Source organism: Periplaneta americana, chromosome 12 (assembly GCF_040183065.1).
Source record: "Periplaneta americana isolate PAMFEO1 chromosome 12, P.americana_PAMFEO1_priV1, whole genome shotgun sequence".
In the NCBI taxonomy this organism is placed as follows: domain Eukaryota; kingdom Metazoa; phylum Arthropoda; class Insecta; order Blattodea; family Blattidae; genus Periplaneta; species Periplaneta americana.
The window spans coordinates 85268875-85292553 of NC_091128.1; the positions used below are offsets into that span (position 1 = coordinate 85268875).

The 23679-nt window shown below is 33.5% G+C and overlaps 1 protein-coding gene across 1 annotated transcript in view; it reads left to right on the forward strand.

Annotated features, from left to right (window-relative positions):
* Nucleotides 1–23535, forward strand: part of Agpat1 (1-Acylglycerol-3-phosphate O-acyltransferase 1) — a 45800-nt gene extending 22265 nt beyond the window's left edge. The window contains exon 5 of the mRNA XM_069841682.1: nucleotides 1784–23535. Coding sequence (XP_069697783.1) covers nucleotides 1784–1947 — 164 coding nt within the window. The 3' untranslated portion in view covers nucleotides 1948–23535. The remainder of the gene's footprint in view (nucleotides 1–1783) is intronic.
* The last annotated feature ends 144 nt before the right edge of the window (nucleotides 23536–23679 follow it).

Consider the following 23679-nt stretch of genomic DNA (forward strand, 5'->3'; position numbering starts at 1 on the left):
TACCAAAGTGTAGATGTAAGATGAAGTCCACTTCCAAATTAACGGATACATTAACAAATAGAATTTCCATTACTGGGCACAGGGAAATCCTTGTCAGCTTCACGAGCGTCCATTACACAGCACCAAGGTTACAGTATCGTGTGCTGTATCATGTCATCAGCCCCTACTTTTTTGAACATGAGGATGACATTGCAACAACAGTAACATCAGCTCGGTATGTTGCTATGCTTGAAACATTCCTTGTACTGAAACTGCACTGTCTTAACATCGAAAACATGTGGTTTCAGCAGGACGGAGCCACATCACATACTGCTCGATAATCGATGGAAGCCGTTCGCCAATTGTTTGGAAGGCACATCATGTCGCATAATGGTGACATTCCATGGCCTGCGAGATCCCCTGATCTCAGTATTTGCGATTTCTTCCTGTGGGGAAATCTTAAAAACAATGTGTATCACACACGTTCTGCAAACATTGCTGAACTAAAACAGAGGATTGAAGACGAAATCACTGGCATTCCTCGAGACATGATACACCAAGCATTCCAGAGTTTCCACACCAGGCTATCAGAATGTGTTCGTCGAAATGGAGCACATCTTTCCAATGTCATCTTCAAGAAGTATAAGACAAGTGACATTGTGTAATAAAGGCAACTTAAATGGCATATGATGTACATGCACTTCCATCAATAAATAATGTTTGTACTGTGTTTATTCGTGCCATTTACGTTAATTCAAAATTTCCCGTTTCCCTGTGCCATTCTGTATATCTACTATGATGAAGATGTTTCTGAATTTTGTTTTTTCTGTTCATGCAGTTGTTCCCTTGTTCTCCGCATTTAATTTCCTTCTATCAATCACAAGTCACTAGTCTCGTAACATGGTGCCTCCAATCACAGTTCACTGATCTTATAACATGGCTTTCCAAACAGCAAGGCACTTGTTGTCATAAAACTTGAATTATGTACGTTTCCTATGCCTTTCTTTAAAGATTTTCTTTCAAATGTAATGCAAGTTCAGCTTTTTATTTTATTTAAGGATATTTTCCAGACCCTTATACAAAATTGCGGACTTTACGGCATAAGTAAAGGTAAATGAACAAACATGCTTTTTTCCTTAGAAATATAATGTATTTCGATATAATGAAGTTTCACTAAAACAAAGTAATTTCAGAGGTTCCTAGAATTTTGTTATACTAATATTTTGTGTAACAGTAGATGCAGAATATTTCCGAGCCTACCCTACGTCACAGAGAAAGGCGGTTGAGATAAGGAGAGACAACTAAGTTATTCTTTAGTACAGATTGTTATGCGTGTATGTTAAAACTAAAAATATCGATTATTCGCTGTTCTATATGTTGTGTAGCTCTATTACAGTGCAGTAAATGAGTCTGACAGTGACAGTGAGCGGATGTTTTTAATTTCAGCAGTGTGAAGGATTTGTTTTCATACAGATAATGTTGCCATATCCGTCCCTTCCTCCTGCAAGTTCGCTTCCAGAAATCTAAATTAGTATTGTAACATTCATCGGAGATATTCTGTGACCACTGTACAGTGTAAACTCTTTAAATCCCAAATATACGGTATACAACAGTTCAAACTAATTTTTATTTATTTATCCATTCTTTTACTCATTCATTAATCCATTTATTCATTTATATTATTGTACTACCCAACAGCTATAAGTCAATAATGACTTAGCCCAACGATTATTATGATAATAAGGAGTCTATGATTTGGATAGTCAGGATATTTTAGTGGCAGTTGTGTTCTTCTGTCCTGCAGGAAATATAATCATCACGACATTGCCCCCAATCAAAACGGAAGGGCTCTGCAAAAGTGATGTGGAGGACCTCATGAACCGCACTAGGGCCATCATGCTGGAAGCATTCACAGCAACATCCAAGGAAGTCCAAGCAGCGGCGATATTGAAAACCCCGAGCTATTAAGTGAGAGTGTGACGTGCATTGCGACAGAGTGCAAGTAACTTGACAGTGGCAAGTTTGGCCTTTATGAAGTCAATGCTCCCACTTTATTCCTTATGGCATACTATTGGATTTTACTGTAGCAATGCAATTTTTAATAGTCATAAATTCTGGAGTAAAGTAAGGGTATAAATGCCATAGGACCCATCAGGAGAAACCTGTTGGTACACAGATAGTTAGATCTGGTGACCATTGGGGACTGTCTCAGTCTATGTCCGAGCTGCATATTCACTTCTCTCTCGCCATCTCAGTGAATTTTGTGCACAATACACACTCTTGATCGCACTGTGAAGGGACTTCCATCCTTTCTTCCATATAAAAATAGAAGAAAAGAGTATTAAAATAAGTATTGTGGTAATAAGAGAAATAGCTTTCAGGTTGTAAGAAAAACTCGTATTTATAGCATCCCTGATATGAAAAAAAAAAGAAAAAAAAAAGTCCTTTGGCAGTCCTTTGTCGTTTTCCAAGAAGGAGATTGCTCTCTCTCCTCTCGCTACTCACTCCATCCCACTCTCTTTTCTTCCTTTCTTTCCCCTCCCCCTTTTTCCTCTTCCTTCCCTTCCTCCTCAGCTCCTGCCTCTCTCTTTGCTGGCCTACCATCCAAAAACTGTATTTGAAATTCTTCAATAGAGGAGGGGAGAAAATAAACAGTTTGTCATGACTTCATACAATAGTAAACAAATGAAGGATATTTTAGAACACAGTTTCTCAAACTGGGGTTCGCAACTCCCAGGAGGACTCGTGGTGCTGTATCAAGTTGATCACGAAATAAGAACAACTTAATGTGTACTACACATTAAAAATACAATTACTAAAACACATTTATTATAGTTCAAAGTCCAATTTTTCTTTTACATAATGAATGCGTTTGTTTTTCGTTTTTCAGTACATAGATCCACATTAGAAACTTACAAAAGCAAATTGATTTCAAGTGATAACAGACAATTCATGTACTGTATTTAGTTTATAATGGTACCACAGATGAGAGGCCTTTTTCGATAGGTAAAGCGTGGTGTTAAGGGATCAGTAGGCTATTTTCAAAGCTTCTGTGAACAAATTTCTATATATTTACTTTACGTCAAGTTGAAACTATCATTCATCGATGTATATAAACATTACTATCAAGGTAGCTAAGCTTTTATTATTATTGTCATTGAGATTTTGCATATATGTTTCAAAGTAATAATTATCATCATCATAATCATACCAAAAAGCAAACACATTTAAATTTAATGGAATTATCATCCCTGTCTTACATAAGCTAACAAAGAATTTATTTTTATGCAAGAAAGTCGGTTATCCATGGAATTACGTGACCAGTTTAAAATGTATTTAAACAAAAATGTTAGTATTTACAGATATCGTGTACGAATTATATTGTAAAATTAATATAACCCTAGTCATTATAGAAATATGGCAAAATAAAGATATCATTCTCCTCTAAAAATTTACTCTCTTATAGAGGGAGTTCCACACACGCTATTATAGTCTGTGTTTACTTGTTACAAATAGTTTAAAAACCAGATATAATCATGCAGAATTGATCTTTAGTAGAGACCGTTGTGATGGCGCTTTTATATGTGCCAGTAAAGTCCATAATAATATTGTTTCACAACTTTTAAACAAGTTCACTTTCACGCTATTGTCGTTACTTGATAAGTAAGTAATTTTTACTTAGAATCCTATTTATACCACTATTACCTTTCTAATATTTCTATAAATTTTGAAACCGAGAGAATTGGTTCAGATGGTAATGTTTGAGATTAGCATCTGGGAGGTCCTGGATTCAAACCCTGTGACTGACCAATCTGACTAGGATTTTTCATTCTTTCCCTCGCTCACAAAGGCAAATACTGGATTGCAAATTTACATACGGTGATTCATCACCACCGCAATCACTAATTCATAATCATTAATCAAAATCTAAAGTCAGTTACATGAACACAAGCCATCGATAACACACAATAGAAACAGGAACTCAACAATAGTAAAAATGGCCTACTCATATACCCAAAGATCCTAACCACGCTGTATGATCACAGATGTTAAAGCGTGTATAAAATATAAATGTAACAAACATAAATTTTTAATATCTGTTACCCTAAATAGCAGTATTGTATTAGAAGCCATTATAATAATATTAATACCTATTTTATTTGAATTTCTAAAAATCGTATTATATCATTACATGCATAGACTTAAACCGTAAAATTTATAGATCAACTCAGATTGTTTTATTTTTCTGAGATTACAGTTAATATTGTTTGTGTTCAATGCAAAACAGCGAAAGTTTAACCTTTTTGTTTGGATCCCAGTAGATCATTTGAATAATACATTTAGAAAATGAATTACAAACAGAAATGCCATTTTAAATATTTTAACCAGAAGTCAAATATACCATAGCATGAAAAGACAGGATAATTCCATTCCTTTCTAGAGTTGTATTGCGGTATGTTTCTTTATAGAATTATATTGCGGTATGTTTCTTTCTAGAGTTATTTTTCTATATAACATAAGCGCAATACAGGGAACACCTTCCTTCCAAAATAATCGCACAATGGATATTGACGCACATAAATTAGTATTTCTTTGTGATACCCAGGTAGAGTTAAAAAATTGCTGAAAACATAAGCGATCCCATTTCTGTTAAAATCTGTATGAAAAGTCTGTGATAAGCAAAACATATTCCAACAATCTGAGAAGAATCAGAGACAATGATAAAGTTAAGCTTAAATAAAATACCGGTTGAAAACACCTTGGTTCCTTGGACCTATTTCAAATCACTCACGGATTCTCAGTAGTTTGCAGACCACAAGTTGGAAACTGCTGCTCTAAGTGGTGTCTGTTTGCATGCCGCTGAGCTTTTGGCAAAATTTCATGCAGGTTTTCTGATCAGTATTCTCAGTTATGATGACATGAAAAAAATGAGCTAACAAGCCTAAACTACGCAACCATAAACACTAGGTTTCTGCCAGTGACTGAGTTGGATGGTAGGTGTGCTTAGAATTCTGTTGTGCATAAAGAGGTCCAAGGTCAAGCGCCCTAAAACCTCACCTTCACATTACAAATAGTTTGGAAGTAATAAAATAAAGTCAAATACTTCTTAATCAGACTTTGTACTTGTCCATGCTCAATAATTAATTTCAGTAATCTCCTTTCTGCATACACTATCATTCAAAACATTTGGTGACTAATGCTATTTAGTAAACTGAACGGCGAATAAATTACATAATCTATGTACTCAGATACATCAAGTGCTGAAGCATTGTTTTCGGTTTCACTTAACTGTATTTTGTATTTGTATGTGTTTTTTATTATCAGGTTTTACAATGTCCTAGGACACCATCTTGTACCAATTTTCAGTATTCTATAGCCTTTCTCCATTCTCCTCTATTCTCCCATGTCCCACGGCCTTCTCTCTGCCAGCTAAAATAAATCATTATTATTATTATTATTATTATTATTATCTTCCAATTCCCTTTCTCTGATTGTTCTGATTATTGCTTATATCCATGTCAAATTTTGGTCTTCCCCCTCCTCCTTTTTCCTGTTGGAATTCGTTCATACACCTTCTTCGGCAATCTATCTTCTGTAATCTTCTTCATATGACCAAACCATCTTTATTGTTTTGTTTTGCCAGATTCTACAAGCGATTCTTGCACTTTCGTTTTTTCTCTTATAACATTATTTCTAATTTTGTCCTTCCTTGATACTCTTGCAGATCTCTGCGAGAAATCCATCTCTGTAGAATGTAGTTTCACTACTGTCCTTGACTTCAAATGCAATGCTCCTGAGGTGTATGATGTGATTTTAATAATAATAGCATTACCTGTTATTGGAGAAAAATTCGTTCTGACACCAGGAATCGAACCCAGGACCTCTCAGCTCTGCGTGCTGAGTGCTCTTTCCATCTGAGCTATACCGGGACCTGACTCATGGTGCCGGCTATACTCTCCTCCTCTGTATCTGCATTTAAGACATACAAGTCATGTATGCAGGAGTGCATATTTAAATGACTTTAGGCGATTTTCGACAACCGTTTATAAATCACTGTTAACATTGATATATATATATACTTATATTCATATATGAGGCCTCGCCGTCCTCATTGAATAATCAATGACTATGAATAGTCATACTATAGATACTGAGTTGGGTCCCGGTATAACTCAGATGGAAAGAGCGCTCAGCACACAGAGCTGAAAGGTCCTGGGTTCGATTCCCGATGTCGGAACGAATTTTTCTCCAATAATAGATATCTACAATATGACTACTTATAGTCACTGAGGATGGCGAGGCCTCATATATGAATATAAGTATATAATAGCATTATATTTGTTTTTGTTGCGATATCTTTATCCCATAGAATGCTATTTAATTTTGAAATTGCTGATCTCCCTTTGTTAATTGGTGTATTTTACGATTATTTATCAACTGCGATAGTTATCTAGCATCTGAGCAAAATGAAGGTGGTAATACAAGCAAAATGCATCCAGGGTCCAGCACCGAAAGTTACCCAGCATTTGCTCTTAATGAGTTGAGGGAAAACCCCGGAAAAACCTCAACCAGGTAACTTGTTCCAACCAGGATTTGAACCCTGGCCCGCTCGTGTCATGGTCAGGCATGCTAACCATTACTCCACAGTGGTGGGCACTTTGTATTCTTAAAAACATAGTACTTTGAATTATATTTGAAATTAATATAAAATACAAATGGGAGAAAAGAAAATTTTAGGTCAAAGTGATAAGACTGCTGGGTCATAAAACGAGACAGTCCCCTTTCAAAACTGGACATAGTCGCCCAAATTGTAACCCTTTCACTCTACTCCTAAGTTTTTACGGCAAGAGACTTTAAGACTGAACAGTCTTATGGATTTTCATTTCAATCTAAATTGGAATTTAAAATTAGGAGTAAATATTTTTGATTCCTTTAGTTATATTGGACAAATATCCATTTACAAGTTATTGGCACTCTGTAACATATGTTCAACCCATTCCATTTGAAGATGTATATTTTTAATATTACATTATGTAAAAGATGATATTTCTTAAGTTTATTGAAACAAAGTGTCGTACATTATTGCATATTATGATAAACTGGTATCTGCCATATCTTAGTTACCAGTGTATAGAGAGAAGACCCTGCAGTGTTTAGAGACAGAATATTTTCAAACTGTTAATGCCACAGTTTGAATTCTGATGATGAAAACTCATTATCGAATAAACTTTTATACTAAAAAATGGAAGATGTTTGAATATGCGAATGGGAGGAATAAGGTTATTTCCTCCTATACTCAGCTGTAAGATATTTCACACAACTTTCAAGAGAAATGATTCTTAATGGTTTCTTCTCAAACATTCTGTACAAGTAGATACTAGAATAATCCACATGTATATATATAATGTACCATAATGAATGTTGCTAAAGGGGGCAGTACCAGGACACTGGGAATTAGTCTTCTTTTATGTGTTACTTTGATTACTACCATTTTTTTTATAATACTGCCAAAATGCAGGAAAATTAATTTTACAATTGACTTACTCAGTTGGAAAATGCCATTTAAGGCAACCTTTTTCAGTTGTTTTCCTCGGTATGTTACTGGTATTTAAAAATAGTTGGTAATGCCAATTGTGGATGTTTTAAAAGGTTCTAATAGGTTATTAATCTTTAGTTACATTTAAAATAGCAAAAGAAAAACGCATTATGTTTTTCTTCTGTCACTTACGGTCGTACATTTTAAAGTGTATATTATTAGGAGATTTTCAGGAACTATAAAAACTCTATACGATTAAGTTCTATTATGATATTTTGGAAATTTTTGTCTTCATCATCATCAAGGATTAGCCACTTTCGAACTTTTGGCTTGTTCCATCTCAAAATTATTCATACCATCTTTTTAGAGGTCAACTGACACTTCTTTCACCCTGGAAGATGACCTTTCTTATTCTGGTATTGGCATTCGCTGGATATGATCTCTCCAATTAATTCTATATTTTTCAATTGTACATATTCACAATAGATTATTCTATATTTAATTGTTGTCTTATGTCATTATTTCTCTCCTGTGGTCTAATAATGTGCATCCCACTATGTATTGGAGAAATCTCATTTCTGATGATTCACTTCTTGGATATTGTTATCTAAATAATCTAAATTTATAGTATGAAATTTCCAAAGAAAAAAAAATATTTCGAAAGCGAACTTATGGACTATTGTGTATATATATATATATACATATACACACACCATACTTTGAATTAATTTCTGGCTGTAATTCGTTAAGTATTTACATTCTGTTTCATAACAGAAGTGTGTTGCAAAAGATTTATAAATTTTATTCATCATAAATTAATATCTTAAACGCTTTGCATATTGAAGATATTTATTATTTAAATTTCCGATTACAAAAAAGAAAAGAGAAATAAAGACCATTACCAGATCATCTCATGATATATGGTCGCCTTGCATCAACTATGTTCCGCTTGCATTTAAGCAATGAAAACATTTTTCTTTATTTATGTGTCATTATTTTTACATTTTCAGAATTTTTAAAACAACAAAATTTCTACCATGTTAGTTCTTACAGTAGAGTGTTACTGTTTTGCACTGTCATTTTTTTTTAAATATATTAGTTATTTTCTTGTAAAGTTGTTGATTTTCTCAAAACATTCAGGTTTTTTCGTTCAGAATACATAAAATGCAAACATTTACGCAATTTTATTTATAAAGAGTATAACAAATTTCGCGTGATTTATTGTTAATTGTGCTTCATAAAAAAGAAATTTTGTCATATATTGGGTTGAAAATCACTTTTATATTTCCTTTAAGAATTTGCACTGAACTTCATGGCTTGCTGTTATATTGTTAAGCAAGCATCCTCTCCACATTGTGAGATAGTACATTATTACAGTGTAATTTTCTTTTCTATAAAGATGTTTGAGATGGGCAAGGCATGTAGCACGTATGGGCGAATCCATAAATGGATATAGAATATTAGTTGGGAGGCCAGGGGGAAAAATACCTTTGGAGAGGCCGAGACGTAGATGGGAGGATAATATTAAAATGGATTTGAGAGAGGTGGGATATGATAATAGAGACTGGATTAATCTTGCATAGGATAGGAACTGATGGAGTGCTTATATGAAGGCAGTGAACCTCCAGGTTCCTTAAAAGCTATAAGTAAGTAATAAACATAATATTTAATTTACGGAAGAAAATCGAGAAAAAGTGAGAACATTGATGACCTGAAATGAATATGGGAAAATACAGTATTATTTATTTGGATTTGTTGTGGTTTTTAAATTACGTCCATACTGGTACATTTTAATCTTTCAGGCATGAGTGATATATTCTCAAAAAAAAAAAAAAATGGAGTCCAGACCTGTGGAGTAACGGTTAGCGTGTCTGGCCGTGAAACCAGGTGGCCTGGGTTCGAATCCTGGTTGAGGTTTTTTCCGGGGTTTTCCCTCAACCCAATACGAGCAAATGCTGGGTAACTTTCGGTGCTGGACCCTGGACTCGTTTCACTGGCATTATCACCTTCATTTCATTCAGACACTAAATAACCTGAGATGTTGATACAGCGTCGCAAAAAAAAAAAAAAAAAAAAAAGAGAAAGAATATGGAAATTTTCTCCTTTACTACCTTCTATTTCTGTTGCCAAGTTTATAAAACTTAACTCCCTTATTTTGTTAAATATAGTGCATATGTGTTTGAAAGTTTCTACATTGTTAAGATTTAGTTTCCTAAGAAACTATGAAGAAAGATGTTTATTTTTACTTCAATCACTGAGTGAAGTAAGAAAGAATATATTCTTCGTATCTTTGTACTGCCCTCTTAAAAATGAAATCGAAAAGAATGATACTTAAAATATAAGAATCATATGAATGTTTCAACTTTCATTTAAAATACTTACCGCATAATATGAAGCAGATGCTCGTTTATGCATTCTGTCATATAGGATATGATCAATGACCAGAATTTATTTACCTCTTTGCACAAGACTGCCATACGTTACAATTTTCGTGTTGATATTTATAACTGTCTTCTTATTTTAAAATCTCGAGTGAAATATAGTGCTATACCTTAAACTTAAGAAAAATAAGAATTTTCAACCAGTTACAAGTGTGAAGTATTACAGATTGCAACCAGTATTTCCCAACCTGTTAAGGAATAAAAGAGTGACAAGTGAAGGTTTGAATGACATATTTGCAAGTGTTTATTATTGACTGTGTTCCTTTTGTCATTTCCAAGATGAATGTAACATATAGTACTGGTACTTTAAAACAAAAATTATAGAGAACATTTTCAAATATACGTATAATACTTTTCTCTCACTTGTATTTATATGAATGTGTCATACATATAATGTGTTACTCGCACTGTCTTCAATTTTTGTAACTCAGAAATCTGCTCATTACATTAGAGAAAGGACAAATAATGAAACATTTTTTTTCTTCTGTATCAAGATTAGGTGGGTAATCTTTCGATACAAAGAAATTTTCCAACACATTATAGGACGTCCTATAAACGTCGCCTTAGTTCGTATTGTAGCAATTATTTTGTTGACCTAGTACAGGCATTTTCAATTGATGACTCTGTATCGTCACACATCTTTGCTCTGGTGCTCCTTGAGAGGGAAAATGTGAGTAGGAGCAAAGGGAGAGTGGCAGTGGAAGGGACGAGGATTTTTAAATAGCGGATTTAAGAACTGGTGTTCCTGATTTATTAAATTGATGGAATGGTTTTATCTTTCAAGTTATTTGCATTGATTCCAGATTAACTATATTTATTAAGGGCTGAAAATAAATCCTGCTTATCGATGTAATAAACTTCCCTTCATACTGTATGTTACATCCATTTAACAAACTGTCGGTTAACAACTTTCATTAAAATAGCATGTGAAGAATACTGTAATGTAGAAAGAATAAGGTACTTTGGTATGCAACTTGAGCAGGAATAATTGAATTGTGTCATGCCTTTTTGTTGTTGAACTGTAACAGGCACATTTAAACAAACACAGAACAAGCCTTGTCCTTATGAACGGTTGGGAATAACTGGAATGAACTGATACTTCTGATACAATATGAAGGTATAGAAGAATCGTCAACTTAATTATAAACTAATAGAGTAGTGAAATAGTATATACAATGCAAAGGTGCCAAAGCATTTGATTGGACTTTGTGATGGTTACTGACTATGCACAAGATGCAAGAGAACTAGCAGTATTTTAGCAAGTATTTCAACGCATGCAAATATGTGTAACTTGATCCAGGACTAGAATACTAGGCATTAGATGAGTTTGAAATGAAATGTGATATTCATTGTAATTTTGACACTGAATTGTAACTTTTTAATCCTGTCACTAAATAACTCAAATAAGGACAAGTTGAGAGAGATTCAGGGATGAACCCTTATACTTATTGCGTACTTAATTTTAAAAGGAGAATATTTTAATTATGTATTATATAATATAATTTCGTTTTAAAGATAATTTAGTCCAACATTGGCAGTTGTGTAAGAAGTAAGATTGATATGTTTTAATTAACCATTAGAAGAAAGTGAAAGAAAAGGGAAGGAAATAACAAACATTTTTGGCTTCCTCATAAACAGTGACAACAGATGATCAGACTGTTTCTGTGCAGCACAGCGAAGCTACTGTGATGTAGACCATGCATAGTTATTAGTTTAATACTTCAAGCTTTGCATCACAATTGGGGAAGCAACTTTACATTTTTTATTCTATTAACAAATACCGTTTATTTTATGCATTTAAATTATTAAAGTGAAAAATGTTTTGGAATATTTAAACAGTAATTTAAACTTTTTGAATGCCTTAGGTGCCCTAATTTTACTTTGGAATTCAGGAATTATGTCCCTCGCCATAGCATCGTGGCCTAAGGTGTTATGTCTGGACTCGTGTTACAGAATGACCAACTGGTTTGAGTCCTTGTGGGGAAAGAAGTTTTCTCATGAAATTCGGCCAGTGTTCACTCAACATCGTGATGAATTTGGGAGTCTACAGTAGGTAGCAAAATCTAGTTCTGCAATTCATATATAAAGACTGGAGGATCGTGCTAACCACACGATACCCTTGTACTGGTTGGATGATCATTCACCTCTGCTGAAGCATGTGGACGTGAAGTTAGCAGTTGGCTGGTCAGCTTTGACCCTTTATGGGCTGTCTCCCCCAGGATTGTTATTTATGTAATTATAGATATAATAAATTACGAAGTTCTTTCTGATGCAGATTACTTAAATATAGCTGCTTACATAATAATTTATAAACTTATCCAAGTGTTCTTTCCATTGTGCTAATGTGAATGAATCATGGTGCTTGTCTTGCAGCTGTTTTGAAATAATGCGAACTTCTGCCCCTGCAAGTAGATGGGCATTCTTGTTGCAGAAGAAACATAATTACATTGATCATTGTTGTCCTGTTCTAAGCTAACAAAGAACTGCTAATGAACTCGTGTGAAAATCTTCCCTTAAACTGCGCACATAGTTAGATTTTCACATTAGGTAGACAAAAAGAATCAGCTGTGCATACTAACTGTAGAGCTGTGAAAACTTACTGTACTTGGAATACTTGGAATGTTGCATTAAGAAACAACAGCATGTACTTCGAGAGGGTGAATCGCCACTCTCCTATTGTATGTATGTATGTATTTATTTACACTGCAAGTGGGCATGCACCCGGTGGCAGTGGTATACACAATATAAACAATACACAATAAAGAAATGATAAACAATATTTACAATACACAATACAATTATACAATACACAATAGGCCTACAATTTTATACACAATACAATAAGAATACACAATATAATTTAACACAATAATAATAAAAAATAAATAAAATACCTAATTTTACATTACAACCTACATTATTATGTACAGGCCCTACATAAGTTTCAATAGTCTTTCACTTTATTCTCATCTCACTCACTGTAGTGGCACTATGACGCATTTCACTGACACTTTAGCACACATTTCACTGACACTATAGAACACATTTCATTGACGCTATAAATTATCACTGATCGGAACTATTCACTGCACTGTAAAACCATAACTTCACTGACTCACCTCGCTTCACTGATACAACAGTTCAAATAAGTCAAATAATTACACCCTTATGCATACTGTACTTATAAACAGAACTACATTTAAACTAAACATTTCTAGTCTAAGACCCACTTACACGCTATTTTTAAATAATTTACAATTCAAACCAAGGAAGTAACTCGTCAGGCTAATTAAATACATGTCACCTTAAAAAATTAAATGTTAAATGTCGCCTTAATTTTAATTTGCACTTTATACACAACTTTTTAAATTATTCTTGAATCTCCTTAAGGAAGGACAGCCCTCAAAGACCGCTGCAGGTAGGTCATTCCAATCATTTATAGTTCTATTTAAAAATGAGAATTTACCTACATCCGTTTTCTGTTTCCTACATTTGATTTTAAAATCATGATCGTTCCTACCATAGTACGTTGGCTTTTCTAACCGAGCCGTTATGTCTACCCATGCTTTCTGACCTAGATGTGCTCTATACAATGATGTTATTCTAGTTTTCCTACGTCTGTTTTCCAAAGTTTCCCATTTAAGTTCTTTTATCGTATCGTTCCCATCTTCTCTTTTACCTTTAACAAATTCATGAGGTTCCCAACACATTGCACCAGCCGAGTACGCATTATACTACTTAATGCTGAGTTACTAAATTTTTCAATAATCTAAGGTAACTGGGGGTAATAAGGCCCACCTAAGAAATTAAATGTTCTTTCTTGAACTGGAGACGTTTAGCAATTTTTTAAATAATGGAATAGCATACTTTTATAGTTATAATATTTTATTTCAAAGAAATATTCAAACAGACACACAAATGCTGTGAGCAATGAAAATTAACATCATGTTACTGGGCCTTATATTCTGCTGTGACAGATAATAAGGCCCACAATAAAGAATATAAGTATTGAACACAACTTGGGCATACAAAGTCTCCAGTTTTTTTCTCAGTGAGACCTACACATTCATTGTGCATATCTACAACAATTCTCTTCGCAGACAGAACATATCTGCATCCCCTGGATGTTTACAAATCCTGAAGTTGATGGCTCATCCAAATCTCTTTCTGCCTTAGGAATTGTCATCTTCGTTTGCTTCATTTCTTGCAAAACAGATTTTGCTTCAGAGTTTGAATTTTATAATTCAGGGACCTCTATGAACTTGTGGGCGTTTCCACGTATTTTAGTCATGGGCCTTATTTCCTGCTCTGTTACTTCGCGCCAATGTTAAGTTATGGACTGCTCATATGCTCGTTAGCAAAAGTTTCACATTAGCTCCAATCTTCTTAATGTTTACACAATGATGTGCATTTAATATTATATTAACACACAGTAAAACGATTAAATATCAGCTTAAATTTTGCATAATGTTATAATGAAAGCAGAAATATTCACACATAATTTTTTTGCCACCAGTCAGCTACAAACAAGAACGAGAATCTAATTTCTTTATACCTTATTCGAATGCAAGAAGAAATAGGTCTTAAGAGCTGTTGCTCTCTTTTACAAAAGTGTATAACTAATGGCAAAACTAGATAGTGCGCCTTATAACATGCTGGGCCTTAATACTCCCAGGTACCTTATTTAAACTTTAATTTCAGATAATTACAGTTGGTATGGGTAGCTGATTTTGTTATATTTGTACATATACTATATATTTGCGTAGTTTGAGAGGAGGTTTCTACATGACCTCACTGAAAGTTCCCTTGTAAGATACATACTTTAGTTTCCTGTTCTCAGTTTTCACATGTTGGATTAAAGTAACGCAGTGACACAAACGTTAGCACATAGTTATTTTATTTGTGTTTATTTATATTTTTACAAACATTTTATAGACTTTTGTATTAGAATCATGAGTATATTTTTGTTTATGCTGTACGACTCATGAGATATGCCAGTATTAAAACTTCTTGATTGATAGTGGAGTGACAACCATAGAGGGTAGAGGTGTTATTCAGTTGTGACTGTGAGTAAAGCCATACCTACCAATTCGACGATCATCTAATGCTGACTGTAAAAATTCTTTATACTTTTTCTCGTACAAATTCCCTCCACGACATCATGTGATCAGCTACGTACATAACATTATTCTTCCTTCCATTACTGTCTCTCCAAAAACTGCTAGTTTCAAAGAAGTTTTATTCCTGTTGAGATTTTCTGTTGAGTTTGTTAAAGTATGTAAACGTTTACAGGGTTCAAGCATTCACTATTGTCAAAGAGAGGAGGAAATATGGACTATTTATTTATTTTATCTAACAAAGAAACTTTCGAAACACTTATTGGAGTTGCTCAATCTTAACACAGCCATTTGATAGAGGTGCAAAGATTTTATTGGCCATAGGTGACAAGTAGAGTGGAGAAAATTGGGAAAGAAAAACATAGCTAATTCCAGTTTAAAAAATCGGAAACATGGAATGTATATTTGTAGCAAACCTTATCTCAAATAAAATTAATGTTACTTCTGGATAAGTACCATTCAGATAAAACTGTATTTACTGTACAACTATCACAATATTACAAAGCTTTTATTTTTTTCAGTCTTCATGCCAGTCTGTCTGTTATTAAATTTACAAATTGCCTGTCGGAGAATAGACTGAAATAAACTTCCAACAAGAATATCGTGACTTGAACCAGGGATATTTGATTTAATTTAATTTTATTTATATAAGAGGATCATTTCAACCCAGCACTTAGACCATTCGCTGGTTCATTATTATATTACCCCAGCTAGGTGTATTTTCACACACACACCAGTCGACTGCAAAATCTCGCTGTGTATCCTTGCAAGCAGTCCTGCATATCCCTAGACCACTCCTCCTCACTTCGCCAGTGATTGGAGAATGTTATAAATATGGGAATGAAATTTAATGGAGACTGGTTTGATAGAATAAAGTGGAGAAAAGGGAAAACAATGAGAAAAACTTCAACTGGAAAATCCCAGACCTGACCAGGACTTGAACCCACACTGCCTTTTTGACAGACTGATGGTGTAGACTAGCGTTCCTCAACCAGTGATACATGTACTACAAGTGTACTTGGAGAAGGCTGAAGAGGTACATTTTTTTTTTTCCCCCGTGATATTACCAAACTAATATATAGTGTACATATTAGGGATTAAGACTTTTTTGTTGCCAGTGCATCGCTTTGACGGAACTTCTTCCCTTTGCATCTACACATTTTTTAGTCTAGTTTTTCACGTTTAACTAAGAAAAGTGAAGTGCGAAATATTTTAAAACCAGAAAATGATATTGAATTGTAAGTACAGTTAAGCCAAGAACGAATTACATTATTTCACGAATACATACTTAGGTTTCCCATTAAGTAAACTTTTTTTACCACCATGCTTGCATTTTATTAATGCCTTGATTAGTTTGTAACATTTGTAACATTGTACAGTATTTGAAGAAGGCTCTAAATTTAATTTTATAATTTTTTAATGACAGTACAATATATAATTATTGAAGCATTTTTGCTGTATTTTTTAATAAATAAAATAATTTTGTCAACTTCACATTTCACATGTTGGTATTCATTGCGTTGATATCTAAATTACTAGGAAAAGAACAAGAGTGCTTTAATTATTATATAATATCATATTGGTTACACATTAAAATTAGTTTATTATATTTATAATACAACAGGGCTACCGGTACTAAATATTAGAAGCCTAAGCAAACGAAATATCTACAAAATAGATTGAGAAACACTAGACCATGCAGTCTCTTATTATTCCTGTTTAGAGTTCTTTTTAATTTTGTTTGTTTTGGATCCATTTTAATTAAAATAACTAAATACGGTAAATAAAAATCAAATGCCATATAATTAATGATACTGAATCAATTAAAACATTGTGTGGGTAATGTCACTATTATATTCATTGTGACACTATTTTCTGTATTTTCAGTTGCTAGCATAGCTTTTGCGATTTTGCCAGAATGGTTTACTTATTCTGAAGTAACATAATATTGTAAATTGTACTTGTAATTGTACTGCAAATTGTAAATTAATTTATTCTGATACAAACATCAGTTTACAATAATTTAAATAACCACATGGATTCTGAATTTAAAAAATATATGAATATGTGGAGTTAGAACATTCCAGAGGAATATAGTAATAGGTAAAATAAAAATGTAACGAAGTGAATCAGAATAAAGTTACAACAATGCAATCAGTTAAAAAAAATATAAATGTAAGTATGTGAATTAAAATATAGAATAGCAATATAATTAATTGAAATATAGATGGTGCAGAATTTTTGGAGTCTTTTTAAAATGTTAACAGAAATATGCATTAAAATCTTTAATGTAATATTGAGCTCTCTAAGATGCCTCAAAGTTAATTTTGGCACAGCTCCTCAACTGTTTAATAGAAAACCAATGAATTATAGACCACTGTTTTAGAGGTATGGTATCATTTAGACAGGATACCGGTATATAAAGGCTCATAAATGGTCTTTTCAGCGTGAACTTCCTTTGCCTGATTTATGTCTTTCTCAAAATGAACTATAAGGTCGAGAATAAGACCTCTGAATTGTATGAAAATTCCTTTCACTTTATAGCTATGACATGCTTCTTTCATGAATTATAAATTAGTTGGTTCTTTCTCTTGTACCTGTCATTCATGACTAATCGGTCTTGCATCTCCTGTGTTCCTTTGTTGATTGAATTTTGTTTGGGCAACTCCATTGCGAGTTTGGAAAGTTCTTTTGTAGGTTATTTTGCAAATGAACAGTATTATAATATAAGTTTTATCAGTCTCAGGCACCTACATGTTTAATTTATGATTTAATTTATTGTAAAGCGTAAAAGTAAGCTGGTAATGTACTGTGTACAGCACAAAACTACAAACTTAATACATTAAATAATTTGATCACTGATAACTTGTACTGAACTTAATATGCGTATTATTGGTCACATTTCTATTTTGTTTTAAGATTTGACGGGTATAGAATAACCTATGTATGTTCATCTTACATTTGTAAATATATAAGAATTACTTATTTTTTCATATAAATACCTAATCACAGAACAGTTGTAATATTACACAAGGCTCTGTTTGCAACACAATTAGATATTAGTTTATTGCAGTACACTTGACAGGCCCACTGTGTATGTGCAGTATTTAGCTAACGGATGCAGTTTTGGAACTTGAAAAGTATTTTTTAACACAATATGATTCAGACTTCTACAGCGTTACCTTATGTTGTAAGACTTGAGAGTTTTGTGGTAGTTGGACTGAATTTAAACTGTGTGATGGAAGAACTGTCTTCAACATTTCAGAAGTCTTTACTACACGATCAGTGCTTAAATGTGTTTGACAGGAGTAGCCTACATCCACAAAATCTGGTTGATCACTGTGTTGTCAGACTTTACACAACTGGCTTCATATGGGTGAATGGCAAATAATCAAGTACCCACCATTAGTTAATAAATATATATATATATATATATATATATATATGTATATACAGCGCGTCTTTGCCATCATGCCCATGATGATTGACTGGCTGCATGCCTGGTAGGAGGCCGTGCTTCTGCCGCTGAGATGGCAAGTGCGCTTGGACAACTTAACTCGTTAAAACTTAAAGTGGCATAATATCTGGTTCACTGATTATCAATATCTGTCATTCTGTGATGCTGGGTGGCCATGTAGATGAAATCAAGTCTCATCGGGAAAAAATATGGATTGGGGATGAAGTTCATTATTTACTTTTCTAATACAATTACAAAAATTAAGTGTGCAATTATAATCTTGGGGCTGTAATTCATGACATGATGGAATTATGTATGGTTTTAGTTTTAATAATAATTAATAGTAATGGACCGTGACAGAATTTGCAAGGAGTTCTGAATAGTTGGAGACAGTTATCACAATGTGATTAAAATAAATAATAACAAAAAAGAAAACAAAATATTTTGTTCCGTGAAATGCAGGAATGAAGGCAGTTGACTGCAATGCGTCATGAAAGAAATGTGATTAGACACTTTATCTGATCTTGTAAAATATAAGCTTATTTCACATACTATTGTTCCGGGTGAGATGCAAGTTGCAATGACATTTTATAATTTTGTGCCTGATCATGCAAAATATTGTAACACATAGGAGTAGAAGAAAGATAAAAATTGTCTTGGTGTCAATGTAGAATGTCAATGAGATTTTCCTGATAAAAAAAGATTGAAATCTTCGAAGTCCTTGAAGTCTGACATGTTAAGAAATGTAATGTATGTAATGTTTGTCCTTGTAAAATTGTCCTTATGCTGCTGACTGCACCCATAACAGACATATTGACACATTGCAACTGTTCAGCTTCTCTCTGTATTTGGAAGAAACTTTCTCCACTTATCTTCATTCTTGCATTAACTCTACTGCTTGAGTTTGAACAATGAAACTGTTGACAAGAAAGTTAAAAATTCGGTATTTTATTATGCGAGTTCAGAAGTATTTACCTGGCTTCAACAAACTGAAATTTGCACTGAAATTTTGTTGTGCACATTACAGTATTGTGCTATGAACAATGCCAACGCACTTGCTTATGCACTAAAGGACTTTGGTTAATAGTTGGAAAAATTCTTACACAAAATCTCTTCTCGCAAAGTACCAATTTCTCAGTTAAATCATAATTTATCATTTTAACGAAAGTTAATCTACAGTTTTCCTTTATTTATTTGTTACAATTAAACTGCGTACCATTGTATTCATAGTACATTTATAATCCCAAGAGTTTCCTTTAACAATTTATGTAGAATTAAATTTCAAATTAATTTGAAATGAAAATTTATAATAGATTATATTAAGTGTACCATATGACAAGTGGAGAAAAATTTGTTCATGTAAAGAATTTTCAGTTCTGATCTTGAAATTCATAATGTGATATATGAGCTTGATTCATTGAGTTCATTATGATATGATTCTCTGGAATAGGTTATATTTACCTGAACCACGGTTTTCTTAACTGTGGACCTACTCATTTTCAGACACTTCAGTCATACACTTTCAATTGGTCAGCTGCATTTCACTTTTTTTTTTTTTTTTTTTCATTATACGAAGTAAAGAGTACTGAAATGCTATAAATGTCTTATGTCGAGATTTTCATGGAAATACACATTTTTTTCAAGAATTCTGAAGTTATTCCTGGTATATCACACTTATATAACTGCTTATCTTTGTATCTGTTCATATATAACCCTTTCTTTAAAAGATTAACGATTTCTGTTTCCATTAATTAAATCATTTATCAAAAATGCATGCAAAACAGAATTTTCAGGAAGAGGAGAAGGATTTGGTTGGGTCACTGGTTGAGAAGAAACTGGCACTGGAAGGAATGATGAACAGAAGAAAGAGTTCGTGGCAGAAGATATCAGATGATAAACGATGTTAAGATATATGGATCATATGTTGGAGACAGAGAGAAAGGCAGAAAATAGGAAAGACTGGAGAATGCTGGGTTTGCAGTGAAAGACCTGCCCTTGGGCAGAACACTGAATGAATACAGAATTTACTCGAAAATTATTAGTTTATATACAGTGCGAGTCTTATGCTTGTACACGCAGTTCTTGGACACCATATTCCAGCAAGTGACAGCACAAGACCCGAAACCACACCATCTCGCATGGAGAGAAAAAGCTTCATCTTCAGAAAGAGCATGCAAAAATGTGCAGCTGCAAATCCTAGTGGAATGTAGTTGTTTTGGATGCAGTTCTCTTGCCAGATGACTTATGCAATAATAGTAGGGAACTGATGGATTATTTTTGCGAGTGTTTATTATTTTGGTATAGCAAAAAGTATAACTCTTTTAACATAGGCATCATATTTTTATATTATGGGTTATGACGGTTTTATCACCTACACGTAACTCCCAAACTATTAGGAGGATCACAACTGTGATTGGTTAGCGTGTCCATATAACCCAGCTGGGAGGATTGCCATACAACTCCACAGACCATATCCCCTCTTCACCACATAGGAGACACTGATGCATGGCCGGTCAGCATGCTGAAATGACATTTTGTCCATTTTTTTATGGAACAGTTATACCACTGTGACTCAGTCCCCAGAGTCTCGTTTGTTAAAAGCAGGTTGCACCAGAGGAAGTTGAGGAGGGGATTTGAATAGGAGAGACTATGGAAAGCACTTCACTACTAGAAATAGATCAGAATCATCTTCAGTGATGTCCAGCCCGTTCTCCTCTAAACCCACTGCATGTAAGAAATATTGGAGAGGAAGAGAGTTAATGGCTATATTGCCAAGAACTCATAGTTAACAACAACATTAATTTTATATCTGAGCGAAATCTGCCTTCAGTCCTTGGCTCATGCATAGTGTTTTCGTCTAATTATTGAACAGTGTATTTTCGTGTGTTACAAGTTCTTTAAATGCGAATCTGCAAGAAGAGTTAGAAGAGTTTCGTGAACAGTTTTCCAGAGTGTGAGTTCCAACGACTTGCGGGACTCATAAACTAGTGAATAAATTAAAAATGATAGATTCGGTACTGAATAAAAACATCGAAAAAATCGTATAGTGTTAATGCGTGAAGAATTCAATTAGCAGAGAAATTGCAAGTCTTGAGGATGAATAGGAACGTCACTTCACACTACAGTGCTTGTGTCCACACTAATGGAGAACATTTCGAGCAACTGTTGTAATGTGGTAAGCCAGATCCATTTTTTTAAATACCATTTATTGATAAATAGCTGTTCTTTGTGTGCGCATTGTATAGTTAGGGCTCCACTTTGTGTGAGTGCATGGCACAGTTCTGGGTCCCATGCTATCGCTTTGTGGAAGATGTATTCATATAAAAATTGTGTTAAGATCTTGACTCTGGTTTCTAGCATATTATTAATAGTCGGTGTAATTATTGATTTAATTTTGACATTATTATTATTCAATGTGAATAACCCTATTTCACCACATTAGGTATGTTAGGGTTTTGGTTATTATACACAGAAATATTTTAATAGCACCATAATTATTATAAAATTTTAAATATTTTCGTTATGAAACTGTTGAATGACGACCTGGAACACTGTCTTTTGAATATCTCCGGAACTGGTTTGGAGAAGTTCAAATCACAAGACTTGTATTAATTACTTTTGTAAGCATACAAAAACATAATCCTCTTATTAACATTGTTTTTATGACGTTATCTTACATTATTTCAGGTCATACATTTCATAAATGGCAGATACTCGTAGATCATATTGGTCATAGGTAAATTTTATAAGGTGTTTGTATTGGAAACATTTAGGAATTTATACACTATCCAAGGGCATGGATATAAGTGTTCTGGTAGAGACAACAAAAAGAATTCTTGAAACACAGTGCATTAACATTTTCTTCCTGAATTATGTAAGAATCAATTGTCTTTTTTCCATTAACCATTCAAGAAAATTTATCTCCACTTGTGAATATGTGCAAGATATGTACGAAAAATTGCTTATGTTTTCATTGCTTTATATTTTCTACCATTTTATTCTTATGAAATGGATGCTCGTGAAGATTTTCAAATGGGCCAAATGCACAATGTTTAATGTTTACCATTTTCAAATGCTGAATGCTTTACTAAGATTTAGATAATGATTGTTCTTTAGAAAAAAATCTAGTTGAGAAAATTCAGTTTTTTTATATTTTTTATATCCATGGATGTAATATTTTTTCTTCTAAAGTCCATAGTTTTTTAAAAAGAAAATATGCATTTGATTATATTAATTTAATGAAATATATTAATGTGTTACGTTGTTTTATTTCTTTGGGTTTACTAACAGTGGGCGGCCGGGTAGCTCAGTTGGTAGAGCAGCTGGCTACGGACTGGAAGGTCCGGGGTTCGATCCCAGGTGGTGACAGGATTTTTTTCTCGTTACCAAACTTTCAGAACGGCCCCGAGGTTCACTCAGCCTCCTATAAAATTGAGTACCGGGTCTTCCCCGGGGGTAAAAGGCGGTCAGAGCGTGGTGCCGACCACACCACCTCATTATAGTGCCGAGGTCATGGAAAGCATGGGGCTCTACCTCCATGCCCCCCAAGTGCCTTCATGGCATGTTATGGGGATACCTTTACCTTTTTTACTAACAGTATCTTGAATGTCCTAACAATTTTAGTTACCGGTATAATTTTAATTGTATTACTGATTACTAATATGCATCAATAACTGAAGTTTTTTTTTTTTTTTTTTTTTTTAACCTATTGAAGAAAGAAAGCTGTACTTAATTTATAACTTTTATAACTCACAGCACGAATTAGCATAATTTTAAGCTTGTGTTTATAAATTAACTTACTGATTAATGTAGATAATTTTATTTTACACATCTGTAGTGTATTGTAATGATATTACCAGGCTGTATAGATAATTAACATTTTCTGTAGACTGTACAGATTTCATAAAAAAAAAGTGGTAATGTTTGAAATCGTCTTTTGAAAGTAAGCTATATTAAAATTGTGATATTGACATCACAAGGCAATAAAAGAAAATATGAAATGATTTTACTGACATTTGTTTCTCTTTTACATAAACTAAACTACTAAGAAATGAATATTGTTTATGTATATTGGTATATTATTTATTGATGTATTTTTTAAGAAGGACCCAGACTACAGGGCTATTTAAGCAGAAATTCTTCGCCATA